The sequence below is a fragment of the Pogoniulus pusillus genome, chromosome 5, assembly GCF_015220805.1.
Source record: "Pogoniulus pusillus isolate bPogPus1 chromosome 5, bPogPus1.pri, whole genome shotgun sequence".
Taxonomy (NCBI): Eukaryota; Metazoa; Chordata; class Aves; order Piciformes; family Lybiidae; genus Pogoniulus; species Pogoniulus pusillus.
In genome coordinates, this window is record NC_087268.1 from 20,064,392 (window position 1) to 20,086,913 (window position 22,522).

Consider the following 22,522-nt stretch of genomic DNA (forward strand, 5'->3'; position numbering starts at 1 on the left):
GCATTCAGGTAACATCCCTGAAGGGCTATTGAGAGCTGCTTTCAGATACCCAGTGGCTACTGGAAGTTACTGAAACAAGCAGGCCAGAGGTTTATTGATATAAGGAAGACTTTAGCACGTGTCTGGGTCTGTAATGTAGAACTTGGATGCATGGGACCCGGAGTATGTTGTTAGCATTAGTTTCAGTGCTACCCACAATGGTTTTCCTGAACCTGGGGATTGTTAAGTGTGCTTCTGCACGTGTAACATCATCGTTCTCGGGTGTCTCAAGAGACTGAAAGCTGTTTGGCATTCTTTGCCATGTAGGATTGTAATTGACTATTTAATGTGTTGTCAGATATACTGCATGGCATACGAAAGACTCACAGTTCTGTACCCGGCTGCTTTGGTGTGATTTTGGCATTTCCCAGACAAACTGAATCTAAACCGTTTCTGTAAGCTTCTCCTCAGCCTTGCTCAGGGAAGAATCAGAACAAGTCTCAGCTCTTCCTATTGCCGCCCTTAATGTGTATTTAGAGGAGCAGCTGTTGAGTTGATTATCTTGCATTTCTGTGGCCTGAGGTGATAATGTGAGGAAACACAGGTGATGAGGACATTCAATTTCTGCACTGAAAAACTGTATTAGAGGCTTGAAGGGCCGTGAAGACGATCATAGCCTGCAGGTACCCATCGGGGTGTGTGAGGGGATTGCTTCATGCGTGCATTGTTGTGCCTTGCTAAATGCTCATCTTTACAAGGAATAACTCAGTGTGCCTTTGGGCAGTAATTAGAAGGCACTTGAGCTCTCTCTAGCCTTTAGATAAACTGATGCAAGCGAGAGTCTTGCCCATTTTCTTACCAGTCTGTGTTTGTTTTAGGTGGAGCACAGTTCCAGGCCGTGGTTTCTCTGCTGTCAAAACTGGTTCAAGTTCTGCCCTGATTCTTTCTCTCTTCTCCCTGTTCAATCATAGAATCAACCAGGTTAAATCATAGAATCAAACAGGTTCAAAGAGACCTCCAAGATTATCCAGTCCAACCTGTCACCCAGTCCTATCCAATGAACTATACCACAGAATCATTCAGATTGGGACAGACCTGTTGTGCCAGTGCTCAGGGTTATGTGGCTACAATATGAACCATTTCCTTGGTCCTTTTAAAAATATGCTGTTTGGGAAAACCAAAACCAACCACAAAATCCAAATAGGAGGTGAGGTGGCTTACTTTTGGATGTTGGTAATTAGAGTGATGTGTGTCAGTCCTTCTGACAGTGTAATTGGTGCAGCTGCAAATAGGAGTTGATGGAATAGTACAGGAGGAGGAGGAATGACCAGCAGAGGAGAGGGGAACCTCTTCAGGTTGTTTTATTGATAAAAAAATTGTTGTAACTACACTTGTGATGACTGTCTTTTATCTCCATCCCTTGTTTGGAACCAGTAAGAAGCTTCCCCAAACCTTCAGGGTCTGGAATTGTTATGCCTTAGTCATGCACCTTGTTTGAAGTGTCTTGAACTGGCCATCAGGAAACAGAAGTTTCTAAAAGGGGATAGCACTTCCCTTTCTAGCTATGAATTTAGTTTACAGAGTGGAAAAACAGAGGAGTAAGCACTAAGCTTCCCAGCAAAGGGCATTTTACACAAGACAGAGTTTCAGAATTTAGACAAGTTTGTAATTAAGACAACTGAGTTTTGTGACTCAGACTGATGACCTGACTGTCATTTCCTCACTTGAGGTGTCTGACACTCACATTCTGCCCAGCAAATAAAGCTTGAACTTCTTTGTCATTTCTGAAGAGGGAGGGAGCTCAGCATTTACAGAGTCAATTGATGAAGACTGGTGTGTCAGAAGAGCTGACACCATGGTGGTGCTAATCACTTTGTTATCATGTTTTCAGGGATATGATTGTTCTGGCTCAGCTTTCTTTCTTTCTTTCTCAAAATCCCTTTATTATATGTATTTAATAAGCTCGGGGAATCTTCTTGTGGTAGGCCTTCCAGGATCTGAAGGGGGCCTACAGAAAAGCTGAGGGGGGACTTTTTAGAATGTCAGGTAGTGACAGGACTGGAGAATATGGAGCAAAGCTGGAGGTGGGGAAATTCAGCCTGGACATGAGGAGGAAGTTGTTCAGCATGAGAGTGGTGAGAGGCTGGAATGGGTTGCTCAGGGAGGTGGTTGAGGCCCCATACCTGGAGGTGTTTAAGGCCAGGCTGGATGAGGCTGTGGGCAGCCTGCTCTAGGGTAGGGTGTCCCTGCCAATGGCAGGGGGGTTGGAACCAGATGATCCTTGTGGTCCCTTCCAACCCTGACTGATTCTATGATTCTAATACTGTGCAAATTCTAGTGTGGAATAAATTCAAGAATGAGGAAACTTCTCTCAGGGCTGATCATAAAATTCTCTGATATGTGTAACTGTGCTTTAGGAATTCCAGCCTGACTATTAAGCACTGAAGGTCTGCATTGGTGGAGGGTAAGAGGTACTCATAGTATAGACTAGTGCAGTCAAATGTGCTATGCTTTGCCATGGTCTCTTTCATGAGAAGTGATCCCAGTGTGATGATCATAGTTATTACCTCCTGAATAGTTCTCTGGATTTGTTGTAGAAGTTAGGAATAAAAGTACAGGATGTTAGAAAAAGCCTCAAAAGAAGCTTGATCAGAGTGAACTTTGTTGATATTAATATGTTATTTAAAGAGTTGTCTCCAGTTTCTAATGAAAAATAAACATACTGCTCCTGAGATTGTCCACTGCTGTTGGGCTTTACTTTCCCACAGGGATTTCCCACAATTGCAGTCCAGATAAACAGGAAAAACAAGACACCATACTGCATTATGTGCTCAGTATGCTTAGATTTGAAGTACCAACAAAGACTGAAGACCAGTTAAGAGCAAGAATCAGAGTGTAGAGTTTAATGGTGGGGGAGTGAGGGTGGAGGTTCCCAAGGAGAGGTGTAAAGATAGGGATGAATAGGGAGATGGTTGTTGCTGAGTACTTACTGACATTGGGGGACAGCCTCAGCTGTGGCAGTGATATTACTAGTAAAAACAGGAGCTGAAACAGAGAGAGAGAGGGAAGGATTGAGCCTTTGAAAGCGTTTTGGTTCTGAAAAGCATCACTGTATTTTGTAAGTTTTATACCAAGACAAATCTCAGAAATTCTGAGATGTAGAAGGACTTACTTGCTGTGTACAACTACCTGAAGGAAGGCTGTAGCCAGGTGGGGTTGGTCTCCCAGGCAACCAGCAACAGAACAAGGGGACACAGCCCCAAGTTGTGCCAGGGGAGGTCTAGGTTGGATGTTAGGAGGAAGTTGTTGCCAGAGAGAGTGGTTGGCATTGGAATGGGCTGCCTAGGGAGGTGGTGGAGCCACCATCCCTGGGGGTGTTCAAGCAAAGACTGGATGAAGCATTTAGTGCTATGGTCTGGTTGATTGGCTAGGGCTGGGTGTTAGGTTGGACTGGATGATCTTGGAGGTCTCTTCCAACCTGGTTGAGTCTATGATTCTATGACCTATAGGAGACAGAGAGGCCAAAGTCTAAAACTTCGCAAACAGGTTTGCTGAAAAACCTATTTTAATGTTGAGAGCAAGCATGATGAGTAATCAGGGAAGATGCAACATTAATGGTTGTCAGAGGTCAAGGAAGATAGAACGATGATAAAGGGAACCGAGGCCAGAGAAGGAAAGGTCATGTACTGCGGTTTCTTTAGCCTTGAAAAAGCTGGTCTGGGGAATTGGGAAGGTAGCAGAATTTTCTCACCAAGGTTTTCGTGAGAAAAGATGGTTTGTATTGAAGGAAGAGTCTAGTAAAGATAGCATTACAGCTAATACTAAGAATTATATCTGAGTGAGTGTCTGTGCATCTTGATGAGATTAGCCATCAGAAAGACAAAAATATGGTTTTGGACACAAAAAGTCCTGTTTCTGGAAAAGGTAATGCCCAAGAAGGCAATCAGTGTAGCTGAGAGGAGGGAACAGTGGAGTGAGAGATGGAAAATAAGGTTGTGCAGGGAGGTAGGGATCAGGAAAGACTCCAGTGGCAGTGATCTCTATACACACACGTTTGTGAATGTAACACACCTTGCTTTTGCCTTGTCCTTCTGGTGATGTCATTCTGCATATGTTTTGCTTGGTATGCATAGAGAAACATTGATACTTAATGGACATCCTTGAATTCCCTCTTGTCTCTGCATCTATTTTTCATGCTGTCTGATGCGCATAGTTCATTATGTTTATGTTGATTGTGATCAACAGTTAACTATATGCTTAGAAAGTTTAGAAGACAGCCATGTTCCAGGAGCTATCATGAAGTGGCACAAAGAGTTTGAAATAGCAGTTTAGATGGCTTCCTTGACCTTTCTTTGATTAACCTTTCACTGGATACAGCTGGATAGGTGCTACTGTAGTTTTATTTGCTGTGCTTCACAGTTAGGTGCATAGGATTGCTTTGGGGGGCAGAAAAGATACCACTACCAAGAAGCAGATACTTTCATGCAGTTTCCCCCAGAAAGATTTTGCAGAAATCATGGAGTTCTTCATTGTCATCCATCACAGCAGAGAGGCTTTTAGTTCTGCTTTCTTTGGCAACAAGGATGTGTGGAAGTATAAGGCGTAAAGAGATCATAGAATCAGTCAGGGTTGGAAGGGACCACAAGGATCATCTGGTTCCACCCCCCCTGCCATTGGCAGGGACACCCTACCCTAGAGCAGGCTGCCCACAGCCTCATCCAGCCTGGCCTTAAACACCTCCAGGCATGGGGCCTCAACCACCTCCCTGGGCAACCCATTCCAGCCTCTCACCACTCTCATGCTGAACAACTTCCTCCTCATGTCCAGGCTGAATTTCCCCACCTCCAGCTTTTCTCCATATTCCCAATCCTGTCACTACCTGACATTCTAAAAAGTCCCCCCTCAGATTTTTTGTAGGCCCCCTTCAGATCCTGGAAGGCTACAAGAAGGTCACCTCGCAGCCTCCTCTTCTCCAGACTGAACAGCCCCAACTCTTTGTCTGTTGTCATAGCAGAGCTGCTCCAGCCCTCTGAGCATTCTCATGGCCTTTCTCTGGACACACTCCAGCATCTCCACATCCTTCTTGTAATGGGGGCTCCAGAACTGGATGCAGACTCCAGGGGTCTCAGCAGAGTGCAGCAGAGGGGGAGAATCACCTCCCTGGCCCTGCTGGCCACACTTCTCCTGGTGCAGCCCAGGCTCTGGTTGGCTTACTGGGCTGCAAGTGCACACTGCTGGCTCATGTTGAGATGTTTTATTCGCCTGTTGTACAAGCAGTAATATATCATTACTAGCAGAAGGTCACTCAAAACTTCAAGGTAAGACTGTACAATGCCTTCTGTGGCTGGTTGAATTCCTCTGATTTAATTTTTCCCCCTCTTCCTTGCAGGCAGACGCTTCTCTGACATTGAAGCACACATAGGTGTGGAAGGGAGAATCAAATAAGTGTCTTGATAGACTTCTCTTACCAGTACCTTCCTGTAGAACTACTGAATGCAGAATTTTGCACTTTGGAGTAAGACAGAGTGGGAGCTAAATTTATCTGTTAGGAGTGAGAGTTAAAGATAAAGAAGTTTGTCTTTTTTCATGCCATGCTTCCAAGGAGAAGGTTACAGGGAGGAAAAAGCTTTTGAGTGCTGTACTGCTGTTGGTATGTTGACTAGAGCTTCGTGAAATCCAATGCACAGTTTTGACAGAGGAGGCACAACTGTTGGCAGATTCTGGTGACCATGGCAGGCCTCAGCAGGAGTTATTCTAAGAACACAACATATGATCAGATTACTGAGGGACATTTTACATGGCTCTGAAAAATGAACCATCTGACAGCTTATGACAGCTCTGCCTGTTCCAGCCAAGTGAGGAGTGCTAGTCTTTGCTGACCCTGCAGCCAGGGCTGTGAAACAAAAAAAAAACATTCTTTCCAGTGGCTGTGAACCTACAGCCTTCCAGCTGCATAACACATCTAGCTTTTAGTAGGAAAAAGGAAAGACATTTAGGATTTGCTTCTCTTGCAGTTGTGATTCATGGTAGTTTAATATGTTCTTGCTGCAGTTGATTTGGCTTTGTGATTTGCATAGTTCTATATTTAGCAATCCCTGTGATACTGGTGTCTTTGTAAGAGTAATCTGATGGTTTGGCTGCCAGTGTCTTTATTAGCTCAGTATACCCTGCCACCTTTCTGGTCTTCCCAGTCTCTGTGGAGACAGACTTCTGGAAGAGGAAGGCTGTAGATGAGGTGCTGGCAAGTGGGAACTCAGTTCTAAAACTGGAAGTTTTGGGGATCCACATTTGAATGTTGTCTCTAGATAAAGCCTCTCATGAGAATTCCTATACCAGATTCTAACATGTGCAGTTCCTGCAATAGCTTCCTCTCCCTCTAGTCTTCTCCAGGGAAGTACACTGCCTGAGACAGCTTGGCAGTTTTTGGAAATACAACAGAGCTAAATTTGCACTGTAACAAACATTATACCTGGGTGAGAAGCAATGAATTTCAGTGGCTTCTGAAATTCTGAATTCCTATAGGTGTGACCCATATTTGTGCACCATTGGAAATTTTATCTGAAATTCTCCACATCCACTTCTTCTCAAGGCTATTTTTTTCTCTCTTCAGTAACTCATTCCCCTTGCCTCTCCAAGGGTCTTTGATGAATATACATTTTCCTTCTTGCTTATTTATGTGTTTTGAGCACCATGTTTTGTTCTACACATATTATAGAATCATAGAATCAACCAGGTTGGAAGAGACCTCCAAGATCATCCAATCCAACCTAGCACCTACCTCTATCTAGTCAACTAGACCATGGCATTAAGTGCCTCATCCAGTCTTTGCTTGAACACCTTCTGGGATGGCGACTGCACCACCTCCCTGGGCAGCCCATTCCAATGCCAATCACTCTCTCCTAACATCCAGCCTAGACCTCCACTGGCACAACTTGAGACTGAGTCCCCTTGTTCTGTTGCTGGTTGCCTGGCAGCGGAGCCCAACCCCACCTGGCTATAGCCTCCCTATCTTCTGACCGCTGTCAAACTGTCTTGAAATTACCTATGTGCTGTCATATATGAAAGAAGAGTCAAATCAGTTTTGTTGTTTCTTAACCTTTCAACTTGGATCTGTATCCAATAGATGTAGGCTTTTGAAAAGCCATAAATATTATTCCTGGCAGTTAGGAAAAGATGGTGTCTGTATGTGTCACTAGGCATTGGTCTCAACTTTGTGCAATTGGTTATGCTGGTTGGAGAAGCAGCCAGATGGAGGTTGGCTTAATATCATCTGCTTTCATCAAATTCTCCTAGACCATGCTAATGCTGAGACCGTGGGAAATGGAGAGGTCAGTGGTTACGTGCTATGCCTTGTGTTTCTGGAACAGGCAGAGTTCCTAATTTGTGTCTGGAGGAGCTGAGGCTGCAGACCTGATTCTTCTCCCAGGGAATATGGAGAATTTCTTTAATTACATCATTAGGAAAAGATACCTGTAAGATGCTTTCCTATCCCTGTGTCTGCATTGGTTCTGTTTCATGAACCTGGCCGAAAGGCAGTCTTAGACAGTGTCCTGGTTTAAGACTCACTCCCACTAAACGGGAATGTCTTAGGGTGAGGCTCTTCTTTTTCTTCTTTTGGCTGGTACTCTCAGTCTCTTTTTATAGTGTCTGCAAGCTGTGGCGACGTAGTCACAAAGTGACACCCGTGAATTCTCGTTTTGTCACTCATTTTAAACCGTGTAGATGCAAAATGGGAATGAGAATTTGCATTTCAGAGTGTGGCTCCTAAAGCTCAGACCTCTATCACACGAACTAATTAACACCTATCTAAGATAGAAAATAGCATGACAGAGCATCCTCCACTGCTGATCTCTATGGATGGATACTTCCATTGCGCATTTTTGCCCTGGAATTACAGCTTTCTAAACCTTAATTGGCGTTACTTCTGTTTCAGGCCGAAATGAGCTAATTGCCCGCTATATTAAGCTGAGAACAGGGAAAACACGCACAAGGAAACAGGTAAGAGTGACTTTTCCTCTATAAACGTTAGTTTCTTGGGACTAGTAGATGTGATGAGGGCTTAAGAAAACCAATTCCTTGCTGCTACTTGCTGTTGGTTTATGACTTTGCTAGAAAGAGGTTATTGTGCTCAGCTGGTTAACAAAAATGATGGGAAGAGTCAGCTCAGGAATTTTAAATTAGGATTGTAATGCTCCTGGCTCCTAAGCCATATCATGACACACATTTTTATCCTGTTAAACAGCTTGTGATTTTATTCTTTTGTTCTACTAATGAACATTTCAGTGAACACCAGTGATCCTCTACATGAAGATCCCTTGTCCAGCTCAGAGAGATGACACATGGGATGAAAAAGAATCTTTGTAATTAGGAAATGACAGTCCAGGCTATGCCAGAGAAACGTAGGTATGCTTTGGACAGGGAGTTGGTGAATGACAACCAGAAGTTCCTTCCAACCTATTTATTCCAGTATGTGGAAGTTCTGAGAGTCATTATACAGTAGACAGGGATAAGGAACTCTAGGATATGACCTTCTCCTAGGAGGAGGCAAAAATGGGGAACAAAGAGATAGAAGTCTCAGTCTCTAGATGTAAGGATGGGTTCTATAGTTTTAGAGGAGATCTCTGGTTTAACAAGTCTGCATTTGAAAAGGCCTATCTTTGTTGGTCCTCACCTCCTTTCATGACACTATGGTTCAGAAGAGCATGTCATTGCTACCTGTACCCACCCCTGCCCCCACCAAATGCATTCCTTGTTGCACAAGGTGCCTAAAGTATATTTCTGTAAGCAGCTACCAAGTGTGACACCTCTAGTGTGAGGTGTTCCTGCCCATGCAGGGCAGTTGGAACTAGATGATTGTTGTGATTCCTTCCAACCCTGGCTGATTCTGTGTTTCTAAATATTCATGCAATGAAGATGGATTTTGTCTTTCATTGCAGGTGTCTAGTCACATCCAGGTCCTGGCAAGGCGGAAAGCTAGAGAGATTCAAGCCAAGCTAAAGGTATGATGGATATCCTTTAACATTTCAGTAAGACCTCTGAGCCAGCTATTCCCTCATCCATTCACTCTTTGAATAGCCTTAAAAAGGGGTGAGATTAGCTACTGAACTGTAGTAAACTGGTGAGGGAAAGGTACTTCTCAGCAAATGTTATCAAAGCACATTGTTGTAGCACTTTGACATCTGAAGCACTTGTATTTAAAGAATAAAGAACCAATAACTTATATTTAATGTGTCTGATTTCTACCTCCAGTTTATGCCGTGGTCATTCAAGTCTGAAAGAGCCTTAGACTTAGGAGTATGGGAAGAGCGTTCATCTGAGAAGAAGGATTTTGTACTTAATAAATGCTGGCTAGTAGTCAGCTCCTGGTGTTGTTGTGGCCTTCAGAAAAGGTGGCCTTACAATTACTTCAGTAACAGTTGCACTTCTGCTAGTGGTAGTGGAGTTGTCTTTGACAAAGTGTTATTAGTTGGCCTAACCATTGCAAGGAATCTGTAAAGCCAAACGGCATCTTCTCAGGTAAAATGGTACCAACTAAACAGACTCTGTCCCTTGTTAATTCAGACTTGATTTGGGGAGGCCTGGTCTAGTGAGAGAGAAAGTGGTTGACTACATGCTTGAACAAATCTGTGGTTTTCTTTCTGTAGGAAGAATTCTGAGACCACACTCTTGGCATTTGTTTCCACTCACATTTGAAGCAGGGAGATAGTTTATGTCCTCAGACTGAATTGACAGAAATGTCACCCATAAACTTGACCTTCATGACAACTGCACAAAAGGTGTCCCATGTTAGAATGCCAGCCATCTAGAAAGGGCTCACTAAGCAGGATGTGAGGCGAAGTCATTGTAATACATCGCTGAGACAGCCAGAGGACAATGGAGCATGCCAGTTTGCCTGATTAGGTGTGGCAGTAAGTGATCTGGAGGCAAGTGTGGTTGCTTACTTGGTCTTCCATGCTTGAGGTGATAATTAGCATCTTGGCAGCCCAGTCCAGCCCTGACTGTTGAGTGGACAGAATGTGCTTTCTTTTGACTGGGTGACTTCAATGGGCCCTAGGAGAAGCATACTCTCTGTGACTACTGGGCCCTAGAAGAAGCATACTCTCTGTAAGCCGTTGGCATTCCATCTTGCCCAGTGTTGAAGTGCATGCATTTCTGTGAGTTACGACTTCACCCCCAAATCCCATCCCCAGCTCTACTTTAGGAAATGGTTTTGTGTCTTTCATTAGCCCATTGTGTTTCCAGCTGCTGTGGTAAAGAGAAGGAGCCGCAAATCACACTATCTAATTCAGTGCATGTAGGTAGGGCTGCCTAAGCTTGAAACCTGCGGTGCCAATAAGTGGACAATTCAGGTGGAGGCCTACTTGAGAGGCAAGTTAGAGTGAGCAGGAAACAACAACTGCACGGGGTGTTAAAAGATTTACTGCTGCTTACATCTGTAACCTTGATTCCATTCCTTGCATGTTACAGCTCTGGGATTTGGCATGATTTAAAAGCCAGACAGCTGAGCTTGTTTCCGCTTTGTACGCTCACTACAGCTGGCCAGTTTTGTTCTCAGGGAACAAAGGTGTCTCAGGGAGCTTCATGGAGCCATTGGTTGTTCTCCTTTTACACCACCCCAGGCCGTGCTGTGAGCTCTGCCCACTGCCTGCAGTGAATCATTCCCCAGTACCAGACTGCTCCTTTCTGCCTGCGGAGGCAAGTCTGTAGTACTGATTCAACTCATTTACTTCTTTGCTTTCTCTGGTCATTTTCAAAGAGCAAGGAAATGTAATCACAGAAACTGCTGTCCTGCTTCAAAGTTCCTGCTGGTAGAGCTGTGTGTTCATCTATTACTGTTCATTTGTTGCAGCAAGGCCATATTGTCACAGTTGTATCCTAGGGACCAGAGCGGCTGCACATTGATTTTTCAGAGCTTTTGCTGTGCTGCTGATGTCTAGACACAAATTGGGGTGTCTTCTCTGAGGGTACACAGCGTGTAGAACAAAAAGGGGGAAAGTAAAGCTCAGAGAAAGATCTATTCTCAGAAATCAATACTTTTCCATGTCTCAAGTGGCTAACAGGAATCACCTGTACTAAGGCAAAAGGGAGAAATTGTGTTGTTATTAATGTTACGATGATTTATTTTAAATGCAAATATTGTCAATGTTTGATAAAAAAAATTAATTCCTTTTTCTTAGGGGTGAGAGGGAGGAGGATGTGGCAGGAGCAGTGTTGGGGCTTGTTTTTCTTTTTGGAAATGCTATGCAAACCAATACAGAGCTTTTAGCTGAAAGGAAAGGTGTCTTCTACAAAAATGTGGGGTTTTTTTCCTAGCAGCCTAGGCATTTAAAACTGAAAAACATGACAGGGCTTAATAGATAAAATATTAATGTTTTCTTAGTCGTTCAGAGTTCTTTAACACTTACACAAGTAAATCCATCTTTCCCATAAACTCAAGTAGATTTATACATTTTTTTAGTGAGAAGCTAAAGGGAAGGGGAAAAAAAGATCCTTTTATGCAATGGCAACTAGGAAGTGGTCCTTATGTATGTCACAGAAAAGGGAAAAGAATTCTGACCTTTTAAAATGTGAGTCTTAAAATCAAGGAATTGTAGAATCATCTGGTTGGAAGAGACCTCAAAAATCATCCAGTCCAACCTATCTATCATCCAGCCCTATCCAGTCAACCAGACCATGGCACTAAGTGCCTCATCCAGGTTTTCTTGAACACCTCCAGGGATAGCGACTCAACCACCTCCCTGGGCAGCCCATTCCGATGCAAAGCCTCCCTAAGCCTCATTTAAACTGGATTATGAGAACTTTCTTGCAGCTTTGTAGAATCTTAGGAATTTTCTCAGGAATTAGAATGTTCCCCTTCCATTCACTTAAATTATCCTAACAGGAGTCACAGATACTGTAAAAAAAAAAGATCACAGTATCATCAGGGTTGGAAGAGACCTCACAGATCATCAAGTCCAACCCTTTACCACAGAACTCAAGGCTAGACCATGGCACCAAATGCCACGTCCAATCTTGCCTTGAACAGCCCCAGGGACGGCGACTCCACCACCTCCCCGGGCAGCCCATTCCAGTGTCCAGTGACTCTCAGTGAAGAACTTTCTCCTCACCTCAAGCCTAAATTTCCCCTGGCACAGCCTGAGGCTGTGTCCTCTCGTTCTGGCGCTGGCCACCTGAGAGAAGAGAGCAACCTCCTCCTGGCCACAACCACCCTTCAGGTAGTTGTAGACAGCAATAACGTCACCCCTGAGCCTCCTCTTCTCCAGGCTAAACAATCCCAGCTCCCTCAGCCTCTCCTCGTAGGGCTTGTGCTCGAGGTCTCTCACCAGCCTCGTCACCCTTCTCTGGACACGCTCAAGCATCTCAATGTCCCTCTTAAATTGAGGGGCCCAGAACTGGACACAGTACTCAAGGTGTGGTCTAACCAGTGCAGAGTACAGGGGCAGAATGACCTCCCTGCTCCTGCTGACCACACCATTCCTGATGCAGGCCAGGATGCCACTGGCTCTCTTGGCCACCTGGGCACACTGCTGGCTCATGTTCAGGCAGGTATCAGTCAGCACCCCCAGATCCCTTTCTGTTTGGCTGCTCTCCAGCCACTCCGACCCCAGCCTGTATCTCTGTATGGGGTTGTTGTGGCCAAAGTGCAGCACCCTGCACTTGGAGCTATTGAACACCATCCCATTGGACTCTGCCCATCTGTGCAGGCAGTCAAGGTCCCGCTGCAGAGCCCTTCTGCCCTCCAACCCAGTCACATCTGCCCCCAGCTTAGTGTCATCTGCAAACTTGCTGATGACTGACTCCATGCCCTCATCCAGATCATCTATGACGATGTTAAAGATGTGTAGGTTTTGTCCATTCCTACTCATTGTTCCACTTAAACATTGCTATTTATCCTTGAACTTTTGTTGTGCCTCCTCCAAATGGTTTTGTGTAAGACTGTCAGAATGACAGAGTTTTGAACTTTAGAAAACCTTAAAGTGGAGAGATTAGAGAGAATGGAGATCCAAGGGTGAGAACTTACTGCAGCTCAACTAATACAAGTGGGAATTGAGAATTCCTGAAGGCAGCAAGAGCTTCCCTCTTTCAATAGTTTCTCCAAGCTATAAATTCATATGTGGCATTGCCATTATAATGTCACAGATAAATATGCAGTGTTTGAAGGATTAGGATTAATTGTAGGGGATGTAGGAAGAAAGGCAGTGTGGGAATACAGAATGCAGAAGAGGTGCAGGTGCAGGAGAGCCATGGGAAAGGATGTGAAGAGGAATAAACAGCAGGCAGATCCTTGTAATAACAAACCTTGGTTCTCACATGCAGCTGACTACCTTATCTCAGAAGGGGTAGATAATGAACCTTTGCTAACGAGGATAACAAGGCGTGGACTTATGCAGATGTGGTGGGTCGTCCCTGATTAATTATGCTAGTGTGTAGGCGTGTGCTCTACTGGCTGAGTATATATTTCAGGCTGTTATGATCAATAAACGGCTTCAGCATAATTCATATTGAATTGTCTGAAGACTCCATCATAGCTGGCCCAACACCATACTGGTCTATGGGCTTGTTTACTGTGGCCCGCAGCAAGCAGTGATAGCAGGCAGCACGGCCTGCAACAAGGCAGAATATAGCAAGGTGCTTAGAATCATAGAATCAGCCAGGTTGGAAAGAGACCTCCAAGCTCATCCAGTCCAATCTATCACCCAGCCCTATCCAGTCAACTAGATCATGGCACTAGGTGCCTCATCCAGTCTTTTTCTTGAACACCTCCAGGGATGGCAACTCCACCATCTCCCTGTCCCTGGGCAGCCCATTCTGATGCTGATCACTCTGTCAAGAACTTCCTCCTAACATCCAGCCTAGACCTCCCCTGGCACAGCTTGAGACTGTGATGATGGTTTGGGTGTTACCTGCCCCCACACACTTCAGAAATCACCCAGACTAGTTCAGTCGGTGCTGGGAATATAAATGAAGCTATTTATTTACAGCTAGCACAATATACAAGCAGATATTTACAATATATACAGTTATATACAGAATTATACAAGGTAAAAGGTAATACAGAAACACAAGTCCCCTCCCAGAAACCTGAGTCCTCAGGAGGGGCTCTCAACCAGCCCTGCACCTTCCCCCTGCCCCTCTCAACCTTACCTCAGTCCTAAAGAAGAATAGAGGTTCAGCCAAGAGGTTAAGAAGCAAAGGTGAGTGGAAGGTGAGGTTAGGGAGATGCAGCTCAGTCAGAAGCCCAAAGCAGAGTGTGTGAAAAATGGCGAGAGTGTTATCTAATGTTTTCGTTTCTTCTTCAGCAAGACTCTGAGGGAAGGAGACATCACCATTGTTTTCCTTTCACAGCCTGTGATCTAGTTCTTCTCACCAAAACATTCTAGCCTGCTTCAAACTAGCACAATCCACTCCTGTCTACTTCACTCAGAGTATTGCTGAGAATTATCTGATCTAATCTAAACCAATATTTACACTAATGAGTATCACAAGTTCAGTTCACACTTCATTCCAGCTATCTCAGATATGGGTGATCCAAAAGCTCAGAACAGTTTGTCTTCTCACAGATGAGACCAAAACAGGGACTCCCAGGTGACATTGGGTTCATGTTCATGTACTGTAGATTCTCTTGTAGATTCTTCCATTGTGGACGCCGATGGTACCTAGAAGAGAAAACTCCTAACAGCTTGTATGATACACTCTGAATTTAAACTCTCTCAGCTGAGGTTAGATTTCTCTGTGGAATACACTGGATTTCACCATTCTCCTGCATTACCCAGTATGTATGACCAGGACCTTCAGCAGACACCACCCCTCGGACAGGTTTCCCTTCACCCGAAGGAGAAAATACCCAAACAGTTTTCCTAACAGATTCTTTTCACGTACAACAGGAACTTATCACCATCTACTGTTTGGACCAAGTCTGATTGTGCAGGTCCTGCTCTGTTTACTGAACCTCTACTATTTACCAACCAGGTAGCTTGTGCTAAATGCTTGTCCCAGTTTTTCAGAGTTCCACCCCTCCTGGCCTTTAGGGTGGTTTTCAGCAAACCATTGTAGCGCTCAATCTTCCCTGAAGCTGGTGCATAGTAGGGTATATGATAGATCCATTCAATTCCGTGCTCTTTGGCCCAGTTTTTCACAAGATTGTTCTTGAAATGAGTGCCATTGTCTGACTTGATTCTCTCTGGAGTTCCATGTCTCCACATGATTTGTCTCTCCAAGCCAAGAATGGTGTTACGTGCAGTAGCATGTGGAACTGGATAGGTTTCCAGCCATCAGGTGCTGGCCTCTACCATCGTTAGCACATACTGCTTGCCAGAATGAGATCGAGGTAAAGTGATGTAGTCAATCTGCCAGGCTTCACCATACTTGTACTTTGACCATCTCTCACCATACCATAAGGGCTTGATTCACTTAGCCTGCTTAATAGCAGCACAAATGTCACAGTCATGGATGACTTGGGTGATAGTGTCCATGGACAAGTCAATTGACCTATCGCGTGCCCATCGGTATGTTGCATCTCTGCCTTGATGTCCAGATGAATCATGGGCCCACCGAGCTAAAAACAGTTCACCTCAGTGTTTCCAATCAAGGTCAAGATTAGAGTTTGCATCAACTTGAGAAATCTTAGCAGCTTGGTCTGCCTGCTGGTTGTGTTGATGTTTGTTCCTCACTGGCTCTGCTCTTAGGCATGTGTGCATCTACGTGTTGCACCTTCACTGGAATTTTCTCCAGCCGTGCATCAATGTCCTGCCATAGATCAGCACACCAAATAGGCTTTCCTTTCCTCTGCCAACCATTCTTTTTCCAGTCTTTTAGCCAACCCCATAGAGCTTTGGCTACCATCCATGAGTCGGTGTAGAGGTAAAGGATAGGCCAATTTTCACGTTCAGCCACATCAAGAGCAAGTTGGACAGCTTTTACCTCAGCGAACTGACTGGATTCTCTTTCTCCATCTCTCGCTTTGGTAACTCTCCTGGTAGGACTCCAGACTGCTGACTTCCATCTTCCCTTGTTCCCAACAAGATGACAGGAACCATCTGTGAACAAAGCATAGTTCTTTTCCTCATCAGAGGGATCACCATAGGGAGGAGCTTCTTCAGCATGGGTTATTTTCTCCTCTGGAGGTTTGGTACAGTCTGTGCCTTCTGGCCAGTTGGTGATCACCTCCACCAGACCAGGTCGGTCAAGATTACCCATTTGTGCTTGTTGGGTTACCAAAGCCATCCATTTAGACCAAGTTGCATTTGTGGCATGATGCAGTGATGAACCTTTGCCTTTGAACATCCAGTTTAGAACTGGCAATCTAGGAGCTAAAAGCAATTGTGACTCAGTTCCAATCACTTCAGAAGCTGCTTTCACTCCTTCATAGGCTGCAAGTATCTCTTTCTCTGTTGCGGTGTAATTTGCCTCTGAACCTCTGTCGCTATGACCCCAGAAACCAAGTGGATGACCACGTGTCTCGTTTGGAGCTCTCTGCCAAAGGCTCCAAGTTGGACCATTGTCACTGGCAGCCATGTACAGAATGTTTTTAATGTCTGGACCAGATCTCACAGGTCCCAAGCCCACTGCATGGACTACTTCTCGTTTGATTTGATCAAAGGCTGCTTGTTGTTCAGGTCCCCTCTCGAAATTGTTTCTCTTACAAGTCACATCGTGCAGAGGTTTGACAATCTGACTGAAACCAGGAATGCGTAGTCTCCAAAATCCCACTGCACCCAAGAAAGACAGAGTGTCCTTCTTATTGGTGGGAACTGCCATGGTGGAGACTTTGTTGATCACATCCTGTGGAATCTAACGACGACCATCCTGCCACCGCACTCCCAGAAACTGAATTTCTTTGGAAGGTCCTTAGACCTTGTCTCTCTTAATGGCAAAACCTGCTTGCAACAGAATGTCAATGATTTTGTTACCTTTCTCAAAGACTTCCTCAGCAGTTTGGCCCCACACAATGATGTCGTCGATGAACTGTATATGCTCTGGAGCTGTACCTTTATCCAGTGCCTTGTGGATGACTGAGTGACAGATCGTTGAGCTGTGTTTCCACCCCTGAGGCAAACGATTGAACTGGTACTGGATTCCTCTCCAGGTGAATGCAAACTGAGGCCTGCACTCCTTTCCTATGGGAATAGAGAAGAAAGCATTAGCAATGTCTATGGTTGCATACCATTTAGCCTCCTTCGATTCCAGCTCATACTGGAGTTCCAGCATGTCCGGCACAGCTGCGCTCATGGGTGGAGTCACCTCGTTGAGGGCACGAAAATCAACTGTGAGTCTCCAATTGCCGTTAGGTTTGCGCACGGGCCAGATGGGACTGTTGAAAGGTGAAGCTTTCTCGATGACAGCCTGACTCTCCAGTTGACGAATCAGCTGATGAATGGGCAACAAAGAGTCACGGTTAGTTCTGTACTGCCTGTGGTGAACAGTTTGAGTAGCAATTGGCACTTCCAGATCCTCTATGTCATGATGTCCCACAGCTGCAGATTCATCAGAAAGTTCAGGTCTAATGGACAATTTCAATTTACCATCCTCAATCTCTACAGATGCTATTCCAAAAGCCCATTTGTGACCCTTACGATCTTTGAAACAACCTTGTCTCAAAAAGTCAGTTCCCAGAATGCAAGGTGCATCAGGACCAGTTACAATTGTTATGTTTCTTCCACTCTTTACCAGTTAAACTGATCTCAGCCTGCAACTTAGTTAACTCTTGAGATCCACCAGTGATTCCAAAAATAGATATGGACTCAGTCCCCTTGCAATTGGATCGCAACAAAGTACACTGAGCACCTGTGTCAACTAAAGCCCTGTATTTCCGAACTTTTGAACTGCCAGGCCACCTAATGAATACATTCCAATAGATTCGGTTCTCTCCACTATCCCTTTCCTCCTCCTGGCTGGAGGCAGGGCACCCCTAATGCTGAACATGGCATGTAGGGTGTACGCAGTGATTTCGTTTCTTCTTCAGCAAGACTGAGGGAAGGAGACATCACCCTTGTTTTCCTTTCACAGCCTATGATCTAGTTCTTCTCACCAAAACATTCTAGCCTGCTTCAAACTAGCACAGACTGTGTCTCCTTGTTCTGTTGCTGGTTGCCTGGGAGAAGACACCAACCCCACCTGGCTACAGCCTCCCTTCAGGTAGTTGTAGACAGCAATGAGGTCACCCCTGAGCCTCCTCCAGGCTAAATATCCCCAGCTCCCTCAGCCTCTCTCCTTATAGAGTTTGTGTTCAAGGCCCTTCACCAGCTTTATGCCCTTCTCTGAACACGTTCCAATATCTCAGCATCGTTCTTGAATTGAGAGGCCCACAACTGGACAGAGTTTGTTCCTTGGAAGAAGAAATGAAGAATGCTGTTTGTTTTAAACATCCATCTCCTAGCTGTTGTGCTACCATTGACTATATTAAAATAGAAGGAGGATTGTCCTTGCATACATGTCCTGGGTGATTATTAAGATTTCCTATTTCCCCAGGGGTGGGAATAAAATTGTCAGCTCTAGCTGAGATTAATGGATTCCCAAATCAAGGTAATGGTTTTGCAGTGATGGTGACAAACTCCTTTTCAGAGCTTGTTCTAAAGGAGACTTTTTTGATAAGCAAGAGTCTTTCCCATTGATTATTCTTACCAACGATTGAAACACAGGAGTCAGAGTTATGCTTTCCATGATAATACATTTCAGCTGTGCAGCTGAAAGCCTTCAGAGAGAAAGGATAAATGCTTCACAGTTGCTAAAGCAGTAATGCCAGCATTTCAGAAATACTGATTAACCACATTTGAAGTTACAGTAATGGCTGAAAGGCATGGAGGCTTTAATGAGTTCTTAGGGCAGTTATTGGTGAGTCTGCTGCTCAGATTTCAGAGATGCTTGTTCCCTGCAAAGAAGCTGATGAGAATCCAGACTATGCAGCATTGGACCAGGCAACTTGTTGATTATTGTAATAATTGTGTGGTTTTCTATTTCTACTTTTGCCCATAGGATCAGGCAGCTAAAGATAAAGCCATGCAGAGTATGGCTACAATGTCATCTGCCCAAATTATCTCTGCAACTGCCTTCCACAGTAAAGTGACCTTGCCTGGTCTCCCACGTCCAGCCTATCCTGCAGTTTCTGGGGTGAGTGAATCAACATCTTGGTGGTGCTGGGATTAAGACATTTGACTGTTTGAAAAGGCAGTGGGACCTGCGCAGGAAATCCTGAGAAGGTCAGGAAAAATAGGCCAAAAGGCATTGTCTTTGAGGAACAAATGTGTCTTATGGCTTCAATTGTTTCAGTCCGATTCTTAGCTCACATTGATGTAGAACATTAGAGTTTCACTACATGGGGATAATTTAATGACACATCAGAAAATTCAACTCAGGATCATGTTGGATTAAAAACATTTGGCCCATCCTGACCCTTTCTCAATCTTATCATTCGCAAGGTCATCCTGAGTGCTTAGATAGTGAATAGATGGCACTTAGATAAAATCCTTAAGAGAGGATGATTGTCACATACCCTAACCTTTGAGCTGGGTCTAGTTGGCTTTTTCTGAGCATTGGTTTCTGCCAAAATATTATTGGAATTTTCCTGGGCAAAATGATCCCTCCAAGAGAGTAGGCATCATTAAAGCCCCAGAGGTGGAAGTACAAGGTGCATACATAATATTTAACATTAAAATCCTCTATTGGGTCAGTTGCTTGCATGTCATTACTAGTAATGTGTAGAACAAAAACCAAAAGCAGTAAGCACCTCCACAAAGGTGAAACCAGTAGTGTAGAAAGAATCTTTGAAAGTTTGTAAATTTTCGGTTTTCTTCCTCATAAAGGAGCAATACTTGGTTTTCATCTTTGTCCTAAGAGTGGTGATGTTTACCTCTATGTTCTCTTGCAGTTTTGGCAAGGAGCTTTACCAGGGCAAGCTGGATCATCTCAAGAGTGAGTATTCCTTCATGTGCGTGCTCCTGATACTTTCTGTGTGCCGCCTGAGGAACGTCATTAGCTATTACAATATATACGAAATGCTAAGATAACACAGTCTTTGCTGTCAGACAGGTTCCCTGACTGTGCATCTGAGACTTAAAGTCCATGACTGAAGACAAACTGAGAGTCATGAGATAATTTTAAACAGCTAAACTCCATGTCTTCATAGGGTACCTTCACCACAGATTGCATCCCTTTAATATGTCCCATGACTCAAGCAGCCTAAAAATGACTAATTCAGAGAGGTGCTGAATCTAGCAGTCTGTTAGAGGTGAGGATGCTGCAGCTTTGTGCTCCCAAGTTAAACCAGTGGGGAGGCTGAGCTTGTATCCCTGGGCGCACAGACAAATCTGCTTACACACTGCACGTATACACACAACTCATTGCACAGAACAGCACAGAGTGTGCTTGGCACCCACAACTACAGACAGCACCAGCAGCCTCATCCTCTACCTGTGTCTGACTGATGAAGGTGAAAGTGTGATAGCAGGAAATATATACGCTCTGGATTAACCCAGTAGCTGCCCCAGCATCCCTTATCTCCTCAGGTGCTGGCAGCCAGGGAAGTGAGCCTTCAAGGCTACAGCCTCACGCGTGCACACAGACACACATATGTGCACAAAACACAGAGGGTGAATCTCTCTGGGACCTGAGCTTACATACTCATCCCCAGATGTCTCACTGGGTTGGTTTCACATCTAAACAGTAGATCTGATGGCTGTCCTGTGACAGCCCTGTGAGGGGCTTTCTCTGAGAGTGTTACTGGAGCTCTCCTACCCAGGTGCTGAAGTGAACCTTTGATGTTCATCAATGATCGCCCTGGGTGTCATTGTCTCAGAGTACGGTGTTGGTGTGTGTTCATGTTGCTCCATCAGCCACTGTTCCTCCCTGCTTCTTTCTTTGTACGGAGACTCACTCTTTGTAACCTAACAAGAGCAATTTCAGCCAATTTAAGGACAAGCAGATGCAAAGGTTTGTGTTCTTCATCCAAACCTGTGTTCCCATTGTCTTGTAGTGCTACTTGCTAATGTTTGTGGAGCAGATCAGGGAACAGATGCTGCTAAAATAGCTTGCGGAGAAAAATGGAGAAAGAAGATGGAAGCCTATGCAAGAGAAATTCTACACCTTTGGCTTGAAACTAAGCAAGGAAGCAGCACCAGTGTAGGAGGTTCTCTTAGAAGCTTGATGTCAGATGATGTCTCCAGATGCTGATTTTTCTTACTGTGGTATTAAAATGGAGCTGAGCTGCTTTGAAAGCTAGGACTAGTTATGCCTGTTGAAGATCTCTGAATCTGGGCCTAAGAGTATGAGAGGCATCCAGTCCAGTGCATCCACCTGCATACATGTAAATCTGGAAAGGAAAGGCAACAGTGTATTAGTGAGCTGATACAAGTCTGCAGGGAGAGCCTACTGAATACCTACAGGAAAATCTTAGTCCATTCCTAGTCCTGTACTGTTTTTTGAGTCTTTCTCCATGACCTGCCACACAGAAAGATGATTTCTCCAATGCACTTGCAACACTTTCTTCCTTAGCAGAAATGCCTGATCTGTTTGCACAAACAGTTGGGCAAGAACATTTACGGAATCACAGAACCTTAGAGATTGGAAGGGACCTCCAGACATCATTGACCCCAACCTCCCTGCCAAGGCAGGATCACCTAGGGTAATTCACACAGGAATGCATCCAAGTGGGTTTAGAAAGCCTCCAGAGAAGGAGACTCCACAACCTCTCTGGGCATCCTGTTCCAGTGCTTCTATCACCCTCACTGTAAATAAGTTTCTCCTCATGTTGAGGTGAAACTTTCTATGTTTCAATTTGTAGTCATTGCTCCTTGTCTTATTGCTGCAGACCACCAAAAAGAGCTTGGCTTCCTCCACTTAGTACCCACCCCACAGACATTTGTACACATTGGTAAGACCTCCTCTCAGTGTTCTCTTCTTCAGACTATACAGCCCCAGGTTTCTCAGTTGTGCTTCACAGGGGATATGCTCAAGTCCTTCAGTCATCCTTGTGGCTGTCTGCTGGACTCTTTCCAGCATGTCCCTGTCTCTCCTGAACTGAGGAGCCCAAAACTGGACACAGTATTCCAGGTGTGGTCTCACTAGGCAGAGGGGGAGAAGAACCTCCCTAGACCTGTTGGATACACTTTTTCTCATGCAGCCCAGGATGCCATTGGCTATCTTGGCCACAAGGGCACGTTGCTATCCCATGCAGAACTTGCTGCCCACCAGGACTCCAAGGTCTTTCTCCATGGAGCTGCTTTCCAGTAGGGCAGCCTCCAACTGGTGCCTGCTGCTATTCCTCCCCAGATGCAGGACTCTGCACTTGTCCTTGTTGGTCTTCATGTGGTTAGCCTTTGTCCAGCACTCCAACCTGTCCAGATCTCATTGGATGGCAGCACAGCCTGATGGGTGTCAGCCACCCACCTCCAGTTTTGTCTCATCAGTGAACTTGCTGAGGGTACACCCAATGCTCTCATCCAGGTTGTTGATAAAGATACTGATCAAAACTGGACTCATTACTGATCCTGGGGAAACACCACTGGCCACAGGCCTCCAACCTGGCTCTGTGCCACTGATGACAACTCTC

At 44.9% G+C, this 22,522-nt stretch overlaps 1 protein-coding gene across 1 annotated transcript in view; it reads left to right on the forward strand.

The window, feature by feature from the left end:
* Positions 1-22,522, forward strand: part of TEAD4 (TEA domain transcription factor 4) — a 58,610-nt gene that overhangs the window by 16,066 nt on the left and 20,022 nt on the right. Inside the window, exons 3-6 of the mRNA XM_064143438.1 lie at positions 7,913-7,977; positions 8,916-8,978; positions 18,952-19,086; positions 19,844-19,887. Of these exons, the coding sequence (XP_063999508.1) occupies positions 7,913-7,977; positions 8,916-8,978; positions 18,952-19,086; positions 19,844-19,887 (307 nt within the window). The remainder of the gene's footprint in view (positions 1-7,912; positions 7,978-8,915; positions 8,979-18,951; positions 19,087-19,843; positions 19,888-22,522) is intronic.